General features: G+C 38.8%; 1 protein-coding gene across 2 annotated transcripts in view; it reads left to right on the top strand.

Annotated features, from left to right (window-relative positions):
* LOC140225512 (uncharacterized) overlaps positions 1-8,175 on the top strand; it is a 111,209-nt gene extending 103,034 nt beyond the window's left edge. For both annotated transcript variants that reach the window (XM_072304672.1, XM_072304671.1), the window contains one exon: positions 7,552-8,175. In XM_072304672.1, coding sequence (XP_072160773.1) covers positions 7,552-8,019 — 468 coding nt within the window. In that variant the 3' untranslated portion in view covers positions 8,020-8,175. The remainder of the gene's footprint in view (positions 1-7,551) is intronic.
* Positions 8,176-13,675: the final 5,500 nt, after the last annotated feature.

Here is a 13,675-nt window from a genome sequence, read left to right as displayed (position 1 = left end):
CAGACTAGGGTTAAAGCTATAGTAAATAAGCGGAATCATCGATTGGTGAAGTTTTTCCGTTAAAGTTATGGGAACTTTTCGACTATCGATTTATTTCTATTTTAAAATACGGTAAAGGGTTCCCGGACTTTTCGGCGCGACCGTTTCGGCACGGGGGGCTTTCGGCGCAGGGCTTTTCGGCGCACGGAATTTTTGGTGTATTTCAATAGACGGTAACAAACAAAAAAGGAGAGACGTACACAAAAATACGTACGTTGTTTGGACACTTATTTGGCAAAAGGTGGGTGAAAACTTCGAAGACTTGACTATCTGAAACAATTTCTTGGAATTTTTCGTCAACCACACCCACAACTTCCACTTTCATATTTCATTTTATCATATTTCATATGATAAGGTAGTAACTCATATCGTCATGATAGATTGTAGCTGCATGTTATCTCGACGCTGTTGCTATCGGATGAAAGACGTCGCAGGATTCCTTATCCTTCAATATCGCTCGTTTGGGTGTACACTTTTGCGACACCATGGCCAGCTGGAAAGTGAGATGTCTCAACTCTGGGTATAAAGGGAATCTACCACGAACAATCCAAGCCATGTATTCGAGAGAAGCAACTGTAGGCGCTAATATGAGTTTCACGCTACCTGACCGACAGTACTACGTTTGGCGCAATGCGAGAAGTATTCATGCAGTCTTGTAGGCGCTAATATGGGCTGTATGCTGACCGCATCGTTTGGCGCAATGCGTGAAGTATTCCTATGGTCTTGCAGGCGCGTATTGCGCACCTCTTTGGTCATTATAAGCAAACTATCAAAATACTCCATCAAAATGTCGAGGTCAAGTGCTGTGATCGGTCCAAGTCATCGAATAAGCCAATCACAATACCTGACCTTGGTATTTTGATGGCTAGCTTTGATAGTGTGACACAGGTAATTCACTTTCTTTGTCCTCCTGTCTCCGGAATATTTTGACTGGAAATCGTTCTGGAAAATAAGGTAAGCAGTCTCTTTTTGTATTCTTAAAAGTATGGCACGTGTGCCGAAAAATCCTGCGCCGAACAATTCCGCGCCGAACAATCCTGTGCCGAATCACCCGCGCCGAAAAGTCCGGCGCCGAAACGGTCGCGCCGAAAAGTCCGGACACCACGGTAAAGAATCGAAATATTCGACTTTCGATTTATATCTAATTAAAATTATGGTAAAGAATCGATCGTTAATTTAACCGTAGCTGACTATCGATCCTTAACCCTACCTTAAATGTCAGATCGAACGATTCATCGACCGTAAAGCAATGCACTGGAGCTTTTCAATACCGTTCTTCGCAACTGGGGGCTCCCGCAATGAAATTTTGAGTCTTTTAGGTTCAATACATTTTTTGGAGGCTTCCGGTGGTCTTATTGCATTCATATTTGAAAAGTAGTGGGTGTGTAGTCGTCAAAAATCGTCTAGGACGTACCGTTTTCGAGATATTGAGCAAAAACCATCGATTATTGATATTTTACCTTTATATCTGATGTAAAGTATCGAAATCATCGACCATCAACATTCTCATATGAAGTTGTGGTAAGTAATCGAAATCTTCGAGTATTGTTACATTCCCATTTACAATGGACCACTATACAAGGTGCGAATTTAAGCATTCTGATACGTGTTTCTTAACCAGAACTCCACGGAGAACACGATTCACGCAATTAAATTGATGAAACCAACTCCGAACGAAGATATTAACGTTTTCATTCCCTAATAAAAATGTTCCGTGTGGATAATTTCCAAGAAGTTGATTTCCAAGAAGTTGATTTCCATGAAAAAATGACACGGAAAAATGGAACGGGAAATATTTCCATGTGGCTGATTTCCGTGTGGCTGATTTCCATTTGGCTGATTTCCATGAAAATGTTTCATGGAAACGAAATCATTTCCGTGAAAATTTTTCGTGGAAACGAAATCATTTCCATGAAAATTTTTCATGGAAACAAAATGATTTCCGTGACAATTTTTCATGGAAACAAAACCATTTCCATAAAAATGATCACAAGATGGTTTCTCAGTACCATCCAAACTGCTCATGGAATTTAAATAAATCTTAGAATCAAGACAAAGGAGACAAGCGTCCCTATGAGAGCACATGATAGTTGAGCCATGCAGACATTCTCAATAATATAGAAAATGAACACACAGCACTCATCAACTTGCTCAAATCTGTAATCCACTGGGTCAGAAAAGCCACTTGAAGACAATAAATCCAAATTTCCGATTAGAACTGGTGCAGGTACGGAGGAACTTTTGAAAACACTATGAGTGCATTGTAAAAATATCTAAAGAACTTTTTAACGTAGAAGAAAAGTTAGCACCATGATTTAATAGCTGATCAATACAGAACACCAGTCTCAAAAAAGCACTGACACAACACAATTTTTCAGTTTAGTTTTAGAGGAGAAAGCATTTTTCAAAAGATGCGACATCACGCTCCACAGCTTAGATAATTTCACGATTTACTTCGATCATTGATGATATTAAGGCAGCCATCGATTCTCTACCCGACGTTCCTTCCACACATGACAGGGAACATCTAGAGGCATAGAGCCAATGGCACTAGGCAGCAATGTACATCTGATAAGGCAAGCTCCTGGAAGTGTCGATCTGCAAAAATACAAAGTGAGAGACAGATCATCATATTGATCTACCTATGGTTAATGGCCGTCCTTCAAGACTGACAATAAACTACATTACAATGTATCAACCACCATTTGATAATACAGTGGCCGCTCGCTAATTCGAATATCTCGTTAATTCGAAGGGGAAGTCGATCCCCGTGAGAAAATCCCTTTATTTCGAAAAAATAAATGTATTTGTCTCCCCTCGCTAATTCGAATTTTTCAGCGGTTAAGCGGCTCGGCAAACTGCTCTATAATTCGAAGGAGCCGGACCGAAACGCTCTGTAATTCGAAATCTGTCGCGGCGGTGTTCACATTTTCTCTTGCAAGTTTATTTTTTCGAGCTCTTTTTTTCGCTTTCGCATGTACCACCTCTCATATGTAATAAAAACCCCACTCTAGCGAGAGGTGGGTCCCTGTTCTCGGCCTTAAAAAACTCGTACATACATATTTTTTTTTTCCTATCGTCCCATAATTTCGAATTATAAAGCGTTTTGGGCCCATTACCTCGAATTACAGAACTGTCTTGAAAACCCTGTTAGTTCGAAGTTTCCTTGTTGCCGCTCTCTATAATTCGATATTTCGAAAACCCGTTAATACGAAAAAAACGCTCGGTCCCTTGAGTTTCGAATTAGCGAACGGCCACTGTAGAACACATTTAAAATAAGAGTATGACCCTTCCGTAGGGAGGGAGGACATTCCTTAGACCTTTACTTCAAACAAAAGCTTAAAAATGGACCACTGTACTACTTACAGGCCACAGCTGCTAAACGAAACACATTCAACCAGTCAATAAAATTTAAAACTCGTTCACTCACCGTCTAATGTTGACGGATAACCTGACATAACACCTGATTTGTAGAGTGGTTCATTCTTGCAGAAGCTTTCGTAAGTATTTCCAGATAGGTACTTTAAAATTAGACAACTGTCAAATGTCCTACAGGAGAGGAAATGGGGGCAACAAAACTTAAATTGTCCTTGATTCTTTTGGAGACACAAGGAAAATGCAGGCAGTATGAGGATGCTCATACTCAGTATGAGGATGCTCATACTCAGTATGAGGATGACAGACTTTTTAAAGCACTCGCCTGCGAGAGTTGGGAAGTTTCTACTTGTGATGGAGTCCGCGCATATTAAGATTTGCACTTTGAGAATGCGACAGAAGATCCACCATCTCGATTGTGGTCTTTACCTTCAAGGCTAAATGGATGAAAGATTATCTCCTGTCCCACGGAAGGAGTGGATAGATTTACTAGACGTAGACTTTCCGATCAACTTCGTAACCATGGTTAGGAATAGCACATGGTAGTAAATGCATTCGCAAACCAAGAGAATAGAATTTACGATTACCTTGCTCGTTAGAATATATCGACTGAATCGTAAATCGGCAAAAAAAATTAAACTCGAATTACTTGATCAGTATAGCTTGACATGAATGTAAGTACAGTGTGGCAGGCTCATAGGTGTGTCCGTCGTCAAGAGGTGAAAGAGAGAGGATTTACCTGTGTTCAATGAAACTGAGTATAGTTAGGTAGTCGCCGATGATACAATCGATTTTTCGTTAAATACGAATCACGAAAAGTAGATCAAACTAAGTTTTCATTTTCAAATTTCCGACTCACGGCATGGCATGGCAGGTAGGGTGAATTGAATTGAACAATGGTTCACGGTTCGGAGTTCCGAGTTGGACACCGGACAGTTGGGTGAGGAACCGAGTCGCCTTTTCCCAAAAATCCAGGTTTCGTATAAAAATTAAAATCAGCCCGTTTAATGATTTGAGAAAGCCAGTATTTGTATTTTAATCCCTTTGAAAACATTTGCCCGATAATTCTTTCGATAATAAATACAACCCTGGAAGTATCGGCAAGGAACGATTATTCCAGGGACTAGGAACATCTTCACAAAAGTTAGGTTATATTTATCTCTCACATGGTTTGGTTCACCATACCTTTTGCCTCAAGTAAATAATTTTATGAGTAATTTTTCACTTTCACACCCTTCCCTACCTCAATTCAGCCTGATGGCCTCAAGTCTTCATATTAATACTACTAAACACGAGTTGAACAGAATATCACTAATTTATTGAGAGCTGATAACCTAACCTAACCTAACCTTACCTTACCTAACCTAACCTAATCTAACCTAACCTAACCTCCCCGCTAAGTCAGTAAAAGTCGCTGATTTAGATGACTATTTGAATATTAAATTATTTGTTTAAAAAATGAGTTTTGTGACTTATTTAGACGAAGAATCATGATTCGGGGATTATTTAGTTAGAAAAAAAAAAAAAAAAATCCCACGTTGGGAATTGAACCCAGTACCATCCCATCCACAGGTGAGTACTTTATTCATTGAACCACCGAGCGACCGAAGCCGAGGAAGTAAGTAATATATCAGGCTAGCGTTATTGTTGTTGAAAAGAAGATGCACCGTAGACCGGTGACCGACGCGGGTGGTTGCTGGAGATTCTGCAACTTTTCATGCCTCTTTCCTTCTCAAAAGTGAACACCGTTTATACATGTCCTGAAAAACCCAATCGTCATAACCTCAATTAGACAGTACACGTGAGGGTGAAAGCTGTAAACCTATTTATATCGTATTGTCATGGGAACGGAGTTCCCCATGATATTACAATCGTTCCGTTGCTTTCGCAATGGGATTCCCTATACCTCTGCGACCTTGAGCGTTTCGCCCAGTCTCCGATTTTTGGTTGATTTTCCGATGTATCAAAAACCGTTGTATTTTTTAGCCAATCATGTCTCTACGTCAAGTTGTGTTGATTGCTAAAATTCGCTTTCAGCGAGTTTTTTTCCACCTTAAGATGTCGTGTCTGACTGGTAAATCTGCGCAGAACCACGAAGTTCCGTTTTTAGGCAAATTCTTTTTTTTGGGAGGTTCTGATTGGTTATTTTTCGCCATCAGTTTTCTGTTCGTTGGTGCAAAAGATCGCCTATCTCGTTGCTCTTGAGGAGCCGCCATTATCCCACCTCAAATTTTAAACATAGATATAAAGAAATAATAACCATCGTACAAGGCGGAAAATTGTTCTGGAGGACCCGTTACGGATATATGAGCCAAAATCAGAACTCGATTGATGGATTTAATCCATGAATACAGAAATATTGCCCCAGTTTACTGCCGCGATCGCAAATGCATTCTGACATGAACCTTGTGACACATGACAGCATAGGTAAACAATGTCTCACAGAGTAATGCGGTTGATCCGTTGTGTCTTATCACGCCAGTGGCCGAACCGTTGAAATCTCAAGGACGTCTTTTGTGAAGCCCCGCTCAGCGTCCGAGATCACTTAACTGTTCTCTTTTTCTCCTCCCAAATCCGAGTGGCGAAATAGCTCAGATAACTAAAACACCGTTCTGGCCCTGGGAGAGTTTCACATTTTGTGGGAGCGGGGGTTCGAATCTCGTAGGGGACAGCTAATTTTTACTGGTTGTATTGAATGTTTTAGACCAATCATCTAACAATAATTAATACTTGGCAAGTTAGGAAGCACATAGGTCCCTTATGATGCGTATTCGGGCATATGTGTAGAGTAAAAATATCATACGTAGGGTGTCCCAAAAGTACCGGGACTGGTTCTGTAACTTCAAAAGTAAGATAGATGCAGACATGATTTTGGTCTCATTTTAAAGATCAACTCAATACCTATCGATTAAAACCAAGATCACCTCAATCGAATAAAAATTGACCGAGTTATGACAATTTGAAATTAGTGAGGAAAGTTTACCCCTACGGTTTTTAGGAAGATTTTTCGCTTACCAGGATTCAAAAAGTTAATATTCGTATCCACTGCCCTCCGAATCTTCCATAACTTCCTTTTGCTTTTCAAAGTACCGTCCATCAAACCGGATGCACTTTTTCATGCGCTCTTGCCACTTATCCAACATTGTTTTCCTGAATTCTTCCTCTGGGATGGAGTTGAAGAAGTTTTGAATTGCATTCTGGATTTCGGTCTTCGATACGAATCTTCGTCCGCGAAGCTCCTTTTTAAGCGTGGGAAACATCCAAAAATCACATGGAGCCAAGTCAGCGCTATTAGGGGGATGAGGGATTGTTTCAACTCCATTTTTACTCATAAATTCACGTGTTGAGCTCGATGTGTGAGGCCGCGCATTGTCTTGATGGACTATCCACGAAGCTTTCAAGTCCGACCGTTTCCGGGAAATGTGCATTCTCAACTCCTTTAGTACTTTGCAATAATACGCACTGTCAACTGTTGTGTTTGATGGTACAAAATGTTGATAAATGACACCTCGAAAATAAAAAAACACAATAAGCATCACTTTATCGGCCGACTTTTCGATTTACGGCGATGAAGAATCTTCCTTAAAAACCGTAGGCGTAAACTTTCCTCGCTGATTTCAAATTGCCATAACTCGGTCAATTTTTATCCGATTGAGCTGATCTTGGTTTTAATCGATAGGTATTGAGTTGATCTTTAAAATGAAATCAAGATCATGTCTGTATCTATCTTACTTTCGAAGTTACAGAACAAGTCCCGGTGCTTTTGGGACACCTTATGTATACTTTACGCCGAAAAAGCGAACCTGAAACTTAAATGCGTTAACTTCCGAAAACCATATATAATCCAACGAAAATAAATAATTGGTACATAACAGCTTTCTTGTATGCAAAGAAAATAATTAAAAATGTTAAAAAAGAGATGTCAACACAAAATTACATAGCCCCTTCAATTCAGAAGATACTACAAACGAACTGTACCTTAACATTTTCATATCCCAGAAGCTAACGTTCCCATGACGAATATTGCTATCGCTAGCGATTGCAAAATCCAACTTGTCATATTTTCTTTTGGTCTAATTTAAAAAAAAAAAAATACACAATTTATGTAATTAACCTTTTTTTTACGAATTTCCACAGGAACACTACCAGGAAGAGCTTTCGTTGATCTTGGCAATGGGGATTATCGAATGGCTGGAGAACGCTTACAGCAAGGGTTTCAATGAAACCGGCGACGTTACACGGGGTCAAAATCTTCGAAAAGCGAAATGGACTTTCATGCTTAAAAATCGCAGAGATGAGACGGCAATTAAAGAGATGTTAGACAAAATCCATGCGGAGGATAAAAGTTACGATGAGGAAAAACTAGTAAATAACATAATAGAAATTGAGAAAATAGTATTGGGCCAAGAAAAGAGATTTGTGGAAGGAGTTACGAAGGCGGGATCTTATTTAAACCAAGAAAAACATAGAATTAAACTCAGAAGAAATCCGAATATGCTTGTGATCTTTACTGATACTGTGCCTGCACACATAGTAAAAACAGTTACTTTATTAAAGGAGGTGTACGTCAATGAGATGATTCGTCGTGTCAGTGGAGAAGATTAAATAAGAGATCGATAAGTTGACTTATACAGGGTGTCCAAAAACTCCGTACCCCCCCTCGTAACTTTTGAACGGTTAGAGATAGAAAAACGAAACTTTGGAAATGTTTCTATCTTAAAGGGGTCCATCTTCTAAGGGGGTCAAAATTTTTGTCCCCCCTCAGGGGGGGCGCGGGGGCCCCCAACTTTTTTTTTTCAAATGGTAACCCCTATCTTGTGATACATCATTAAAAAGAACATAACAAACTAAGAATTTTGGCGCAAACCGCAAATCAATATCTTAATTTTTGACTGAGTTATGATAGGTCAAAGGTCAAATTTGACCTATTTTCAAAAAATCATATCTTCGGTTCAAATTATCGTAAAGAAAAAAACAAAACGGGAAAATTTACCAAATTGTAAGCACTTTTAAGTAAAAATCACAGAAATTACTTCAAACTAATTTTAAGGGGGGTTTCGGACCCCCAAATACGTCATTTTAATGGTCATACGATATTCTCGCGAAATGAGCCAGTTTCCCCTTACTTTTCCTCAACATTATCTTAGTAAGTTCAAAATTAGTTCAAAATTGCGTTTTTAAGTCCCCAAATTTCGAACAAAGTTTTGAAAAGAAATGAAATTTAAGTGGTTGAATTGAATCACCTTAAATTTCGTTTTTTGAACTTTGCTCGAAATTTGGGGACTTAAAAACGCAATTTTGAACTAATTTTGAACTTACTAAGATAATGTTGAGGAAAAGTAAGGGGAAATTGGCTCATTTCGCGAGAATATCGTATGACCATTAAAATGACGTATTTGGGGATCCGAAACCCCCCTTAAAATTAGTCTGAAGTAACTTTTGTGATTTTTACTTGAAAGTGCTTACAATTTGGTAAATTTTCTCGTTTTGTTTTTTTCTTTACGATAATTTGAACCGAAGATATGATTTTTTGAAAATAGGTCAAATTTGACCTTTGACCTATCATAACTCAGTCAAAAATTAAGATATTGATTTGCGGTTTGCGCCAAAATTCTTAGTTTTTTATGTTCTTTCTAATGATGTATCACAAGATAGGGGTTACCATTTGAAAAAAAAAAGTTGGGGGACCCCGCGCCCCCCCTGAGGGGGAGACAAAAATTTTGACCCCCTTTGAAGATGGACCCCTTTAAGATAGAAACATTTCCAAAGTTTCGTTTTTCTATCTCTAACCGTTCAAAAGTTACGAGGGGGGGGGGGGGGGGGTACGGACTTTTGGGACACCCTGTATGAACTGATAAGTTGTCTGCAGCTCTTACTCTGGTAAGTTTATTTATACAGGGTGATCTAGAACACCCGTCCACTATCTTTTTCTCGAAAACGGCGGAGAATTGAGCTTCGGGACCATAACTTTCAGTGGGTAAATTGACCCCGAAGAATCGAATGAAAATATTTTCAGCCCCCCAAAATGGCCCCTTGGGGGGGTTTTGGGGGGGGAGCCCCCCCGTTTCTCGCAATTTTCAAATGGGAAGGATATGTTTTGACTTTGGATTCGGAATCTACGGTAAAAAATTAGAACACTTTGTTCTTTGCACTTTTTCCCTAAACCCCCATTTTTTGGAGTTATGGGGCATTTTTGGGGCAATTTTCAATTCGACGCTGTAAGCGGCCAAATCATCCAAATTTCAAAATCTAAAAATCTCCTGAGAGGAGAGGTCAATACCTTTTTATTGATGTGCCACATGACCCCTGTTGCTCCAAAATTTTGGGGGCCACGACCCCCCAAAAATTTGGGGGCTTTGGAGGGCCATGAGTCGAAAACTTCGAAAGGCAAGGGTATGTTTTGACTTCAGATTTGGATTCTACGTGAAAAGTTACGTAGAATTGATATGGCGCATGGCCTGTTCGCTCAAATTTTTTTTTACCCCTTATTTTGTCCAAAAATACACGGCTTCATATGGGGAAATGGGGTTCTTTAGTAATTTGGAGCAAACAGGCCATGCGCCATATAAATTCTACGTAACTTTTCGCGTAGAATCCAAATCTGAAGTCAAAACATACCCTTGCCTTTCGAAGTTTTCGACTCATGGCCCTCCAAAGCCCCCAAATTTTTGGGGGGTCGTGGCCCCCAAAATTTTGGAGCAACAGGGGTCATGTGGCACATCAATAAAAAGGTATTGACCTCTCCTCTCAGGAGATTTTTAGATTTTGAAATTTGGATGATTTGGCCGCTTACAGCGTCGAATTGAAAATTGCCCCAAAAATGCCCCATAACTCCATAAAATGGGGGTTTAGGGAAAAAGTGCTAAGAACAAAGTGTTCTAATTATTTACCGTAGATTCCGAAACCAAAGTCAAAACATACCCTTCCCATTTGAAAATTGCGAGAAACGGGGGGACTCCCCCCCAAAACCCCCCAAGGGGCCATTTTGGGGGGCTGAAAATATTTTCATTCGATTCTTTAGGGTCAATTTACCCACTGAAAGTTTTGGTCCCGAAGCTCAATTCTCCGCCGTTTTCGAGAAAAAGATAGTGGACGGGTGGTCTGGATCACCCTGTATATGAGCCGACATCGTAGATGTTGCCGATATTCAAGGGGCATTCCAAATAGGCTAAGTGCAGCTTGAGTTTGTCAAACCGAGGTAGATAGGCTCTTATATATATATATAGGTTTAAGAGTTCACGGTTGTAATAATTAATACAAACAAAAATCACGAGTACTTTCCAACCTTTTAGGCAGTCATCCCAATATCTGCATAAAAGGCTGGATGGGCATAAGTTTAATCAACATGAGGTGACGGCGCTAAAGCAACACATGAGAGAAAAGGGTCATTCCTTTGATTTCAATAACACCAGGGTGTTGAAGAGAGAGAGGAATGAACAGATTAGGTTGAATTTGGAGGGGTTATGTATTTTAAATAGCCAAAATGCTATAAATTCTAGAACTGAGTTTGCTCACTTTGAGGAATATTTTTCTAATCTCTGATAACCTTCATTCTGTATGAGTACCTACTACCTCTCTGCGGCGGGGGCTTATTGTTATTGTTTGTGTTGATGTTCGTCATGTCTCCTGTTATCGTTAAACTGGTCTCTTGCTGCGACTGGACTGGGTTTCTGTGTTTTTTCCTCGTTCAGTTATGAATAACTCGTCTGCCCTGAAGATGGAGAAAATTGTCTCCGAAACGTCGGTGTATAAAATGTAGTGTGAAGATTGCAAAATGTAATAAAAAGGTTGGAAAGTACTCGTGATTTTTGTTTAATTATTAATTATTACAACCGTGAACTCTTTAACTTATAATTTCCACTTGAGAAAAAGCGCAATGGGATTCTTCCAATTCATTTCGCGAACATTCGGAATTTTGGCCCTAAGTAGCTTCAAAATATTAAGTTCGTGTTTTGCTAAAACCTTCATCGTTAAAAATAAGAAGCTCTTCTTACTGAACTGTCGACGAAAATACGTGGTTCCCGGCTTTCTGAATTTTCAAATTGACATTCAACGAACGCAAGGACGTAACAGAGCGAAGCCATTTCATCTGGTGTCGGATTTTAAACGTCAAATATTGAACATTGCAATTCAAGATGCCTGGCAGGAGAAAAAAGCAATCAACAAAAAATTCAGAATGGCCAAGGAGAGAGCGGAAAACCTATCATCTAAGGACATTGTAAACAGGTTTTTAACTTTTGAATCACAGCGAAATAATAAAAATTTTGAAACAACTAAGCATAAGCAAAAAGGAAAAATAAAAAATGTTATTAATCATAATGTAGCTACACTCCAAAACAAGTTTAAGGAATTTTTTACGAAACGGTTAGATTGGGTGCTTAATTTAAGTGGTATTGAGTTACCCCATGAAGTGTTAAGTGTCCTTTCATTAGGTCCAAAATTTTGTGTTCCCTTTTATGGAAAAGCTATGAAGAATAATCTCACCATGGATATTTTTGCTCATATCGAATCAAAGATTAAATATCGTAACAGGAATTGTGCCAAAAAAATACGTAATGTTGTCGGCTCTATTTTATTTCGATTCAATAAGGGGTACAAATTTATACAGGACAGAAAATTAAGTTTGGACCAAAAAGAGTTTTTCAAATTATTGTATGACCAAATGATCAAAGCAAGGAAGTTCTTAAATGAAAAGAAAAATTTGTTAATTGTGACTGCTGATAAAAGCGACAAGACTGTGATCATTGAAAAATACCGTTTACAGAAATAAGATGTTGGAATTGTTATCAAATTCGAAAGTGTATAGGAAAATAGGGAAATGCTTGAAATTTACTTTACAAAATAAAAACAACGCCCTTGTAAAAAAATGGTTCCAGAACAATTGGATAGGCAAATCCACAATGCAGAGTTTAACAATTCTAAATGCAATCCCTTGTAGAATATATGGACTTGTAAAGACCCACAAACCTGGAATGCCATTGAGACCAATAGTGAGCTCAATAAATAGCCCTTTTTATAATATGTCCAAATATTTTGGCAATATATTGGAAAAAGTAGTAGGTAAAACTGGCCATACTGTCAAAAATTCGTATGAATTTATAGAATTTCTAAAAAGCCAAATTCTTCCTGATGACTTCGTTTTAGCATCGTTTGATGTCGAATCAATGTACACAAATATTCCCATAAAGTTAGCTTTGAACGTTATCACGGAAAAATGGCCACTAATTGTCCCACATACAACCTTACCCAAAGAGCAATTCCTAGAGGGTATTAGGGCATGTTTAGACTCAACAATTTTTAAGTTTGGAGAAGATTGCTACAAACGGATTGACGGACTAGCGATGGGTGGACCGGTGAGTGCCAGTGTTGCCAACTTGGTTATGGAATATTTTGAAGAAAAAATGTTTGAAGTTTTTCCGTATAAAACGTTATTTTATAAGCGCTTTGCGGATGACATAATTCTATGTTGTCATAAGGACGATCTCAATAGTATTTACCAATTCTTCAACATGTTTTCGAGTAACATTAAATTCTCAATTGAATATGAAGCCAATAATGCAATAGCTTTCCTGGATGTTCTTGTTATAAAACAAGGGAGTAAATTTGTTACATCGTGGTTTACAAAACCTACTTTCTCGGGCAGATATCTGAATTTTTTGTCTGCACAACCTCTCTCTCAAAAAATCAATGTAATTAAGAATTTGGCAAGACGCGTATGCCTACTTACTCATCCCATGCTCCGCAAGGAAAAAATAAGGGAAGCTAAAAAATTGTTATTTGAAAATTGTTATCCCAAGCACCTTGTCAACTCTATATTTGAGAATGTAGTGAAATTTTGTTATGATGGCTTTCCCCCTCCAAAATTGTTCGAAAAAACCGAATTTGTTGTATGTCCGTACGTTTCCTCCTGCTCAGAAAAGATTAGATCCGTGTTAAAGCCGCATGGCTACACTTTAGTCACTTCTAAATAAATCAAATTTACAAAATTTCCAGTCTTGTTCGAAGTCAAAAATCCCAACTGAAAAGCTGTCAGGAGTAGTGTATGAGATACCGTGTGGAGATTGTCAAGGCATCTATATAGGGCAGTCATCCCAATATCTGCATAAAAGGCTGGATGGGCATAAGTTTAATCAACATGAGGTGACGGCGCTAAAGCAACACATGAGAGAAAAGGGTCATTCCTTTGATTTCAATAACACCAGGGTGTTGAAGAGAGAGAGGAATGAACAGATTAGGTTGAATTTGGAGGGGTTATGTATTT

This window comes from Bemisia tabaci, chromosome 9 (genome assembly GCF_918797505.1).
Source record: "Bemisia tabaci chromosome 9, PGI_BMITA_v3".
Taxonomy (NCBI): Eukaryota; Metazoa; Arthropoda; class Insecta; order Hemiptera; family Aleyrodidae; genus Bemisia; species Bemisia tabaci.
The sequence above is the reverse complement of the archived record's forward strand: the minus strand, read 5'-3'. Positions and strand labels throughout refer to the sequence as shown.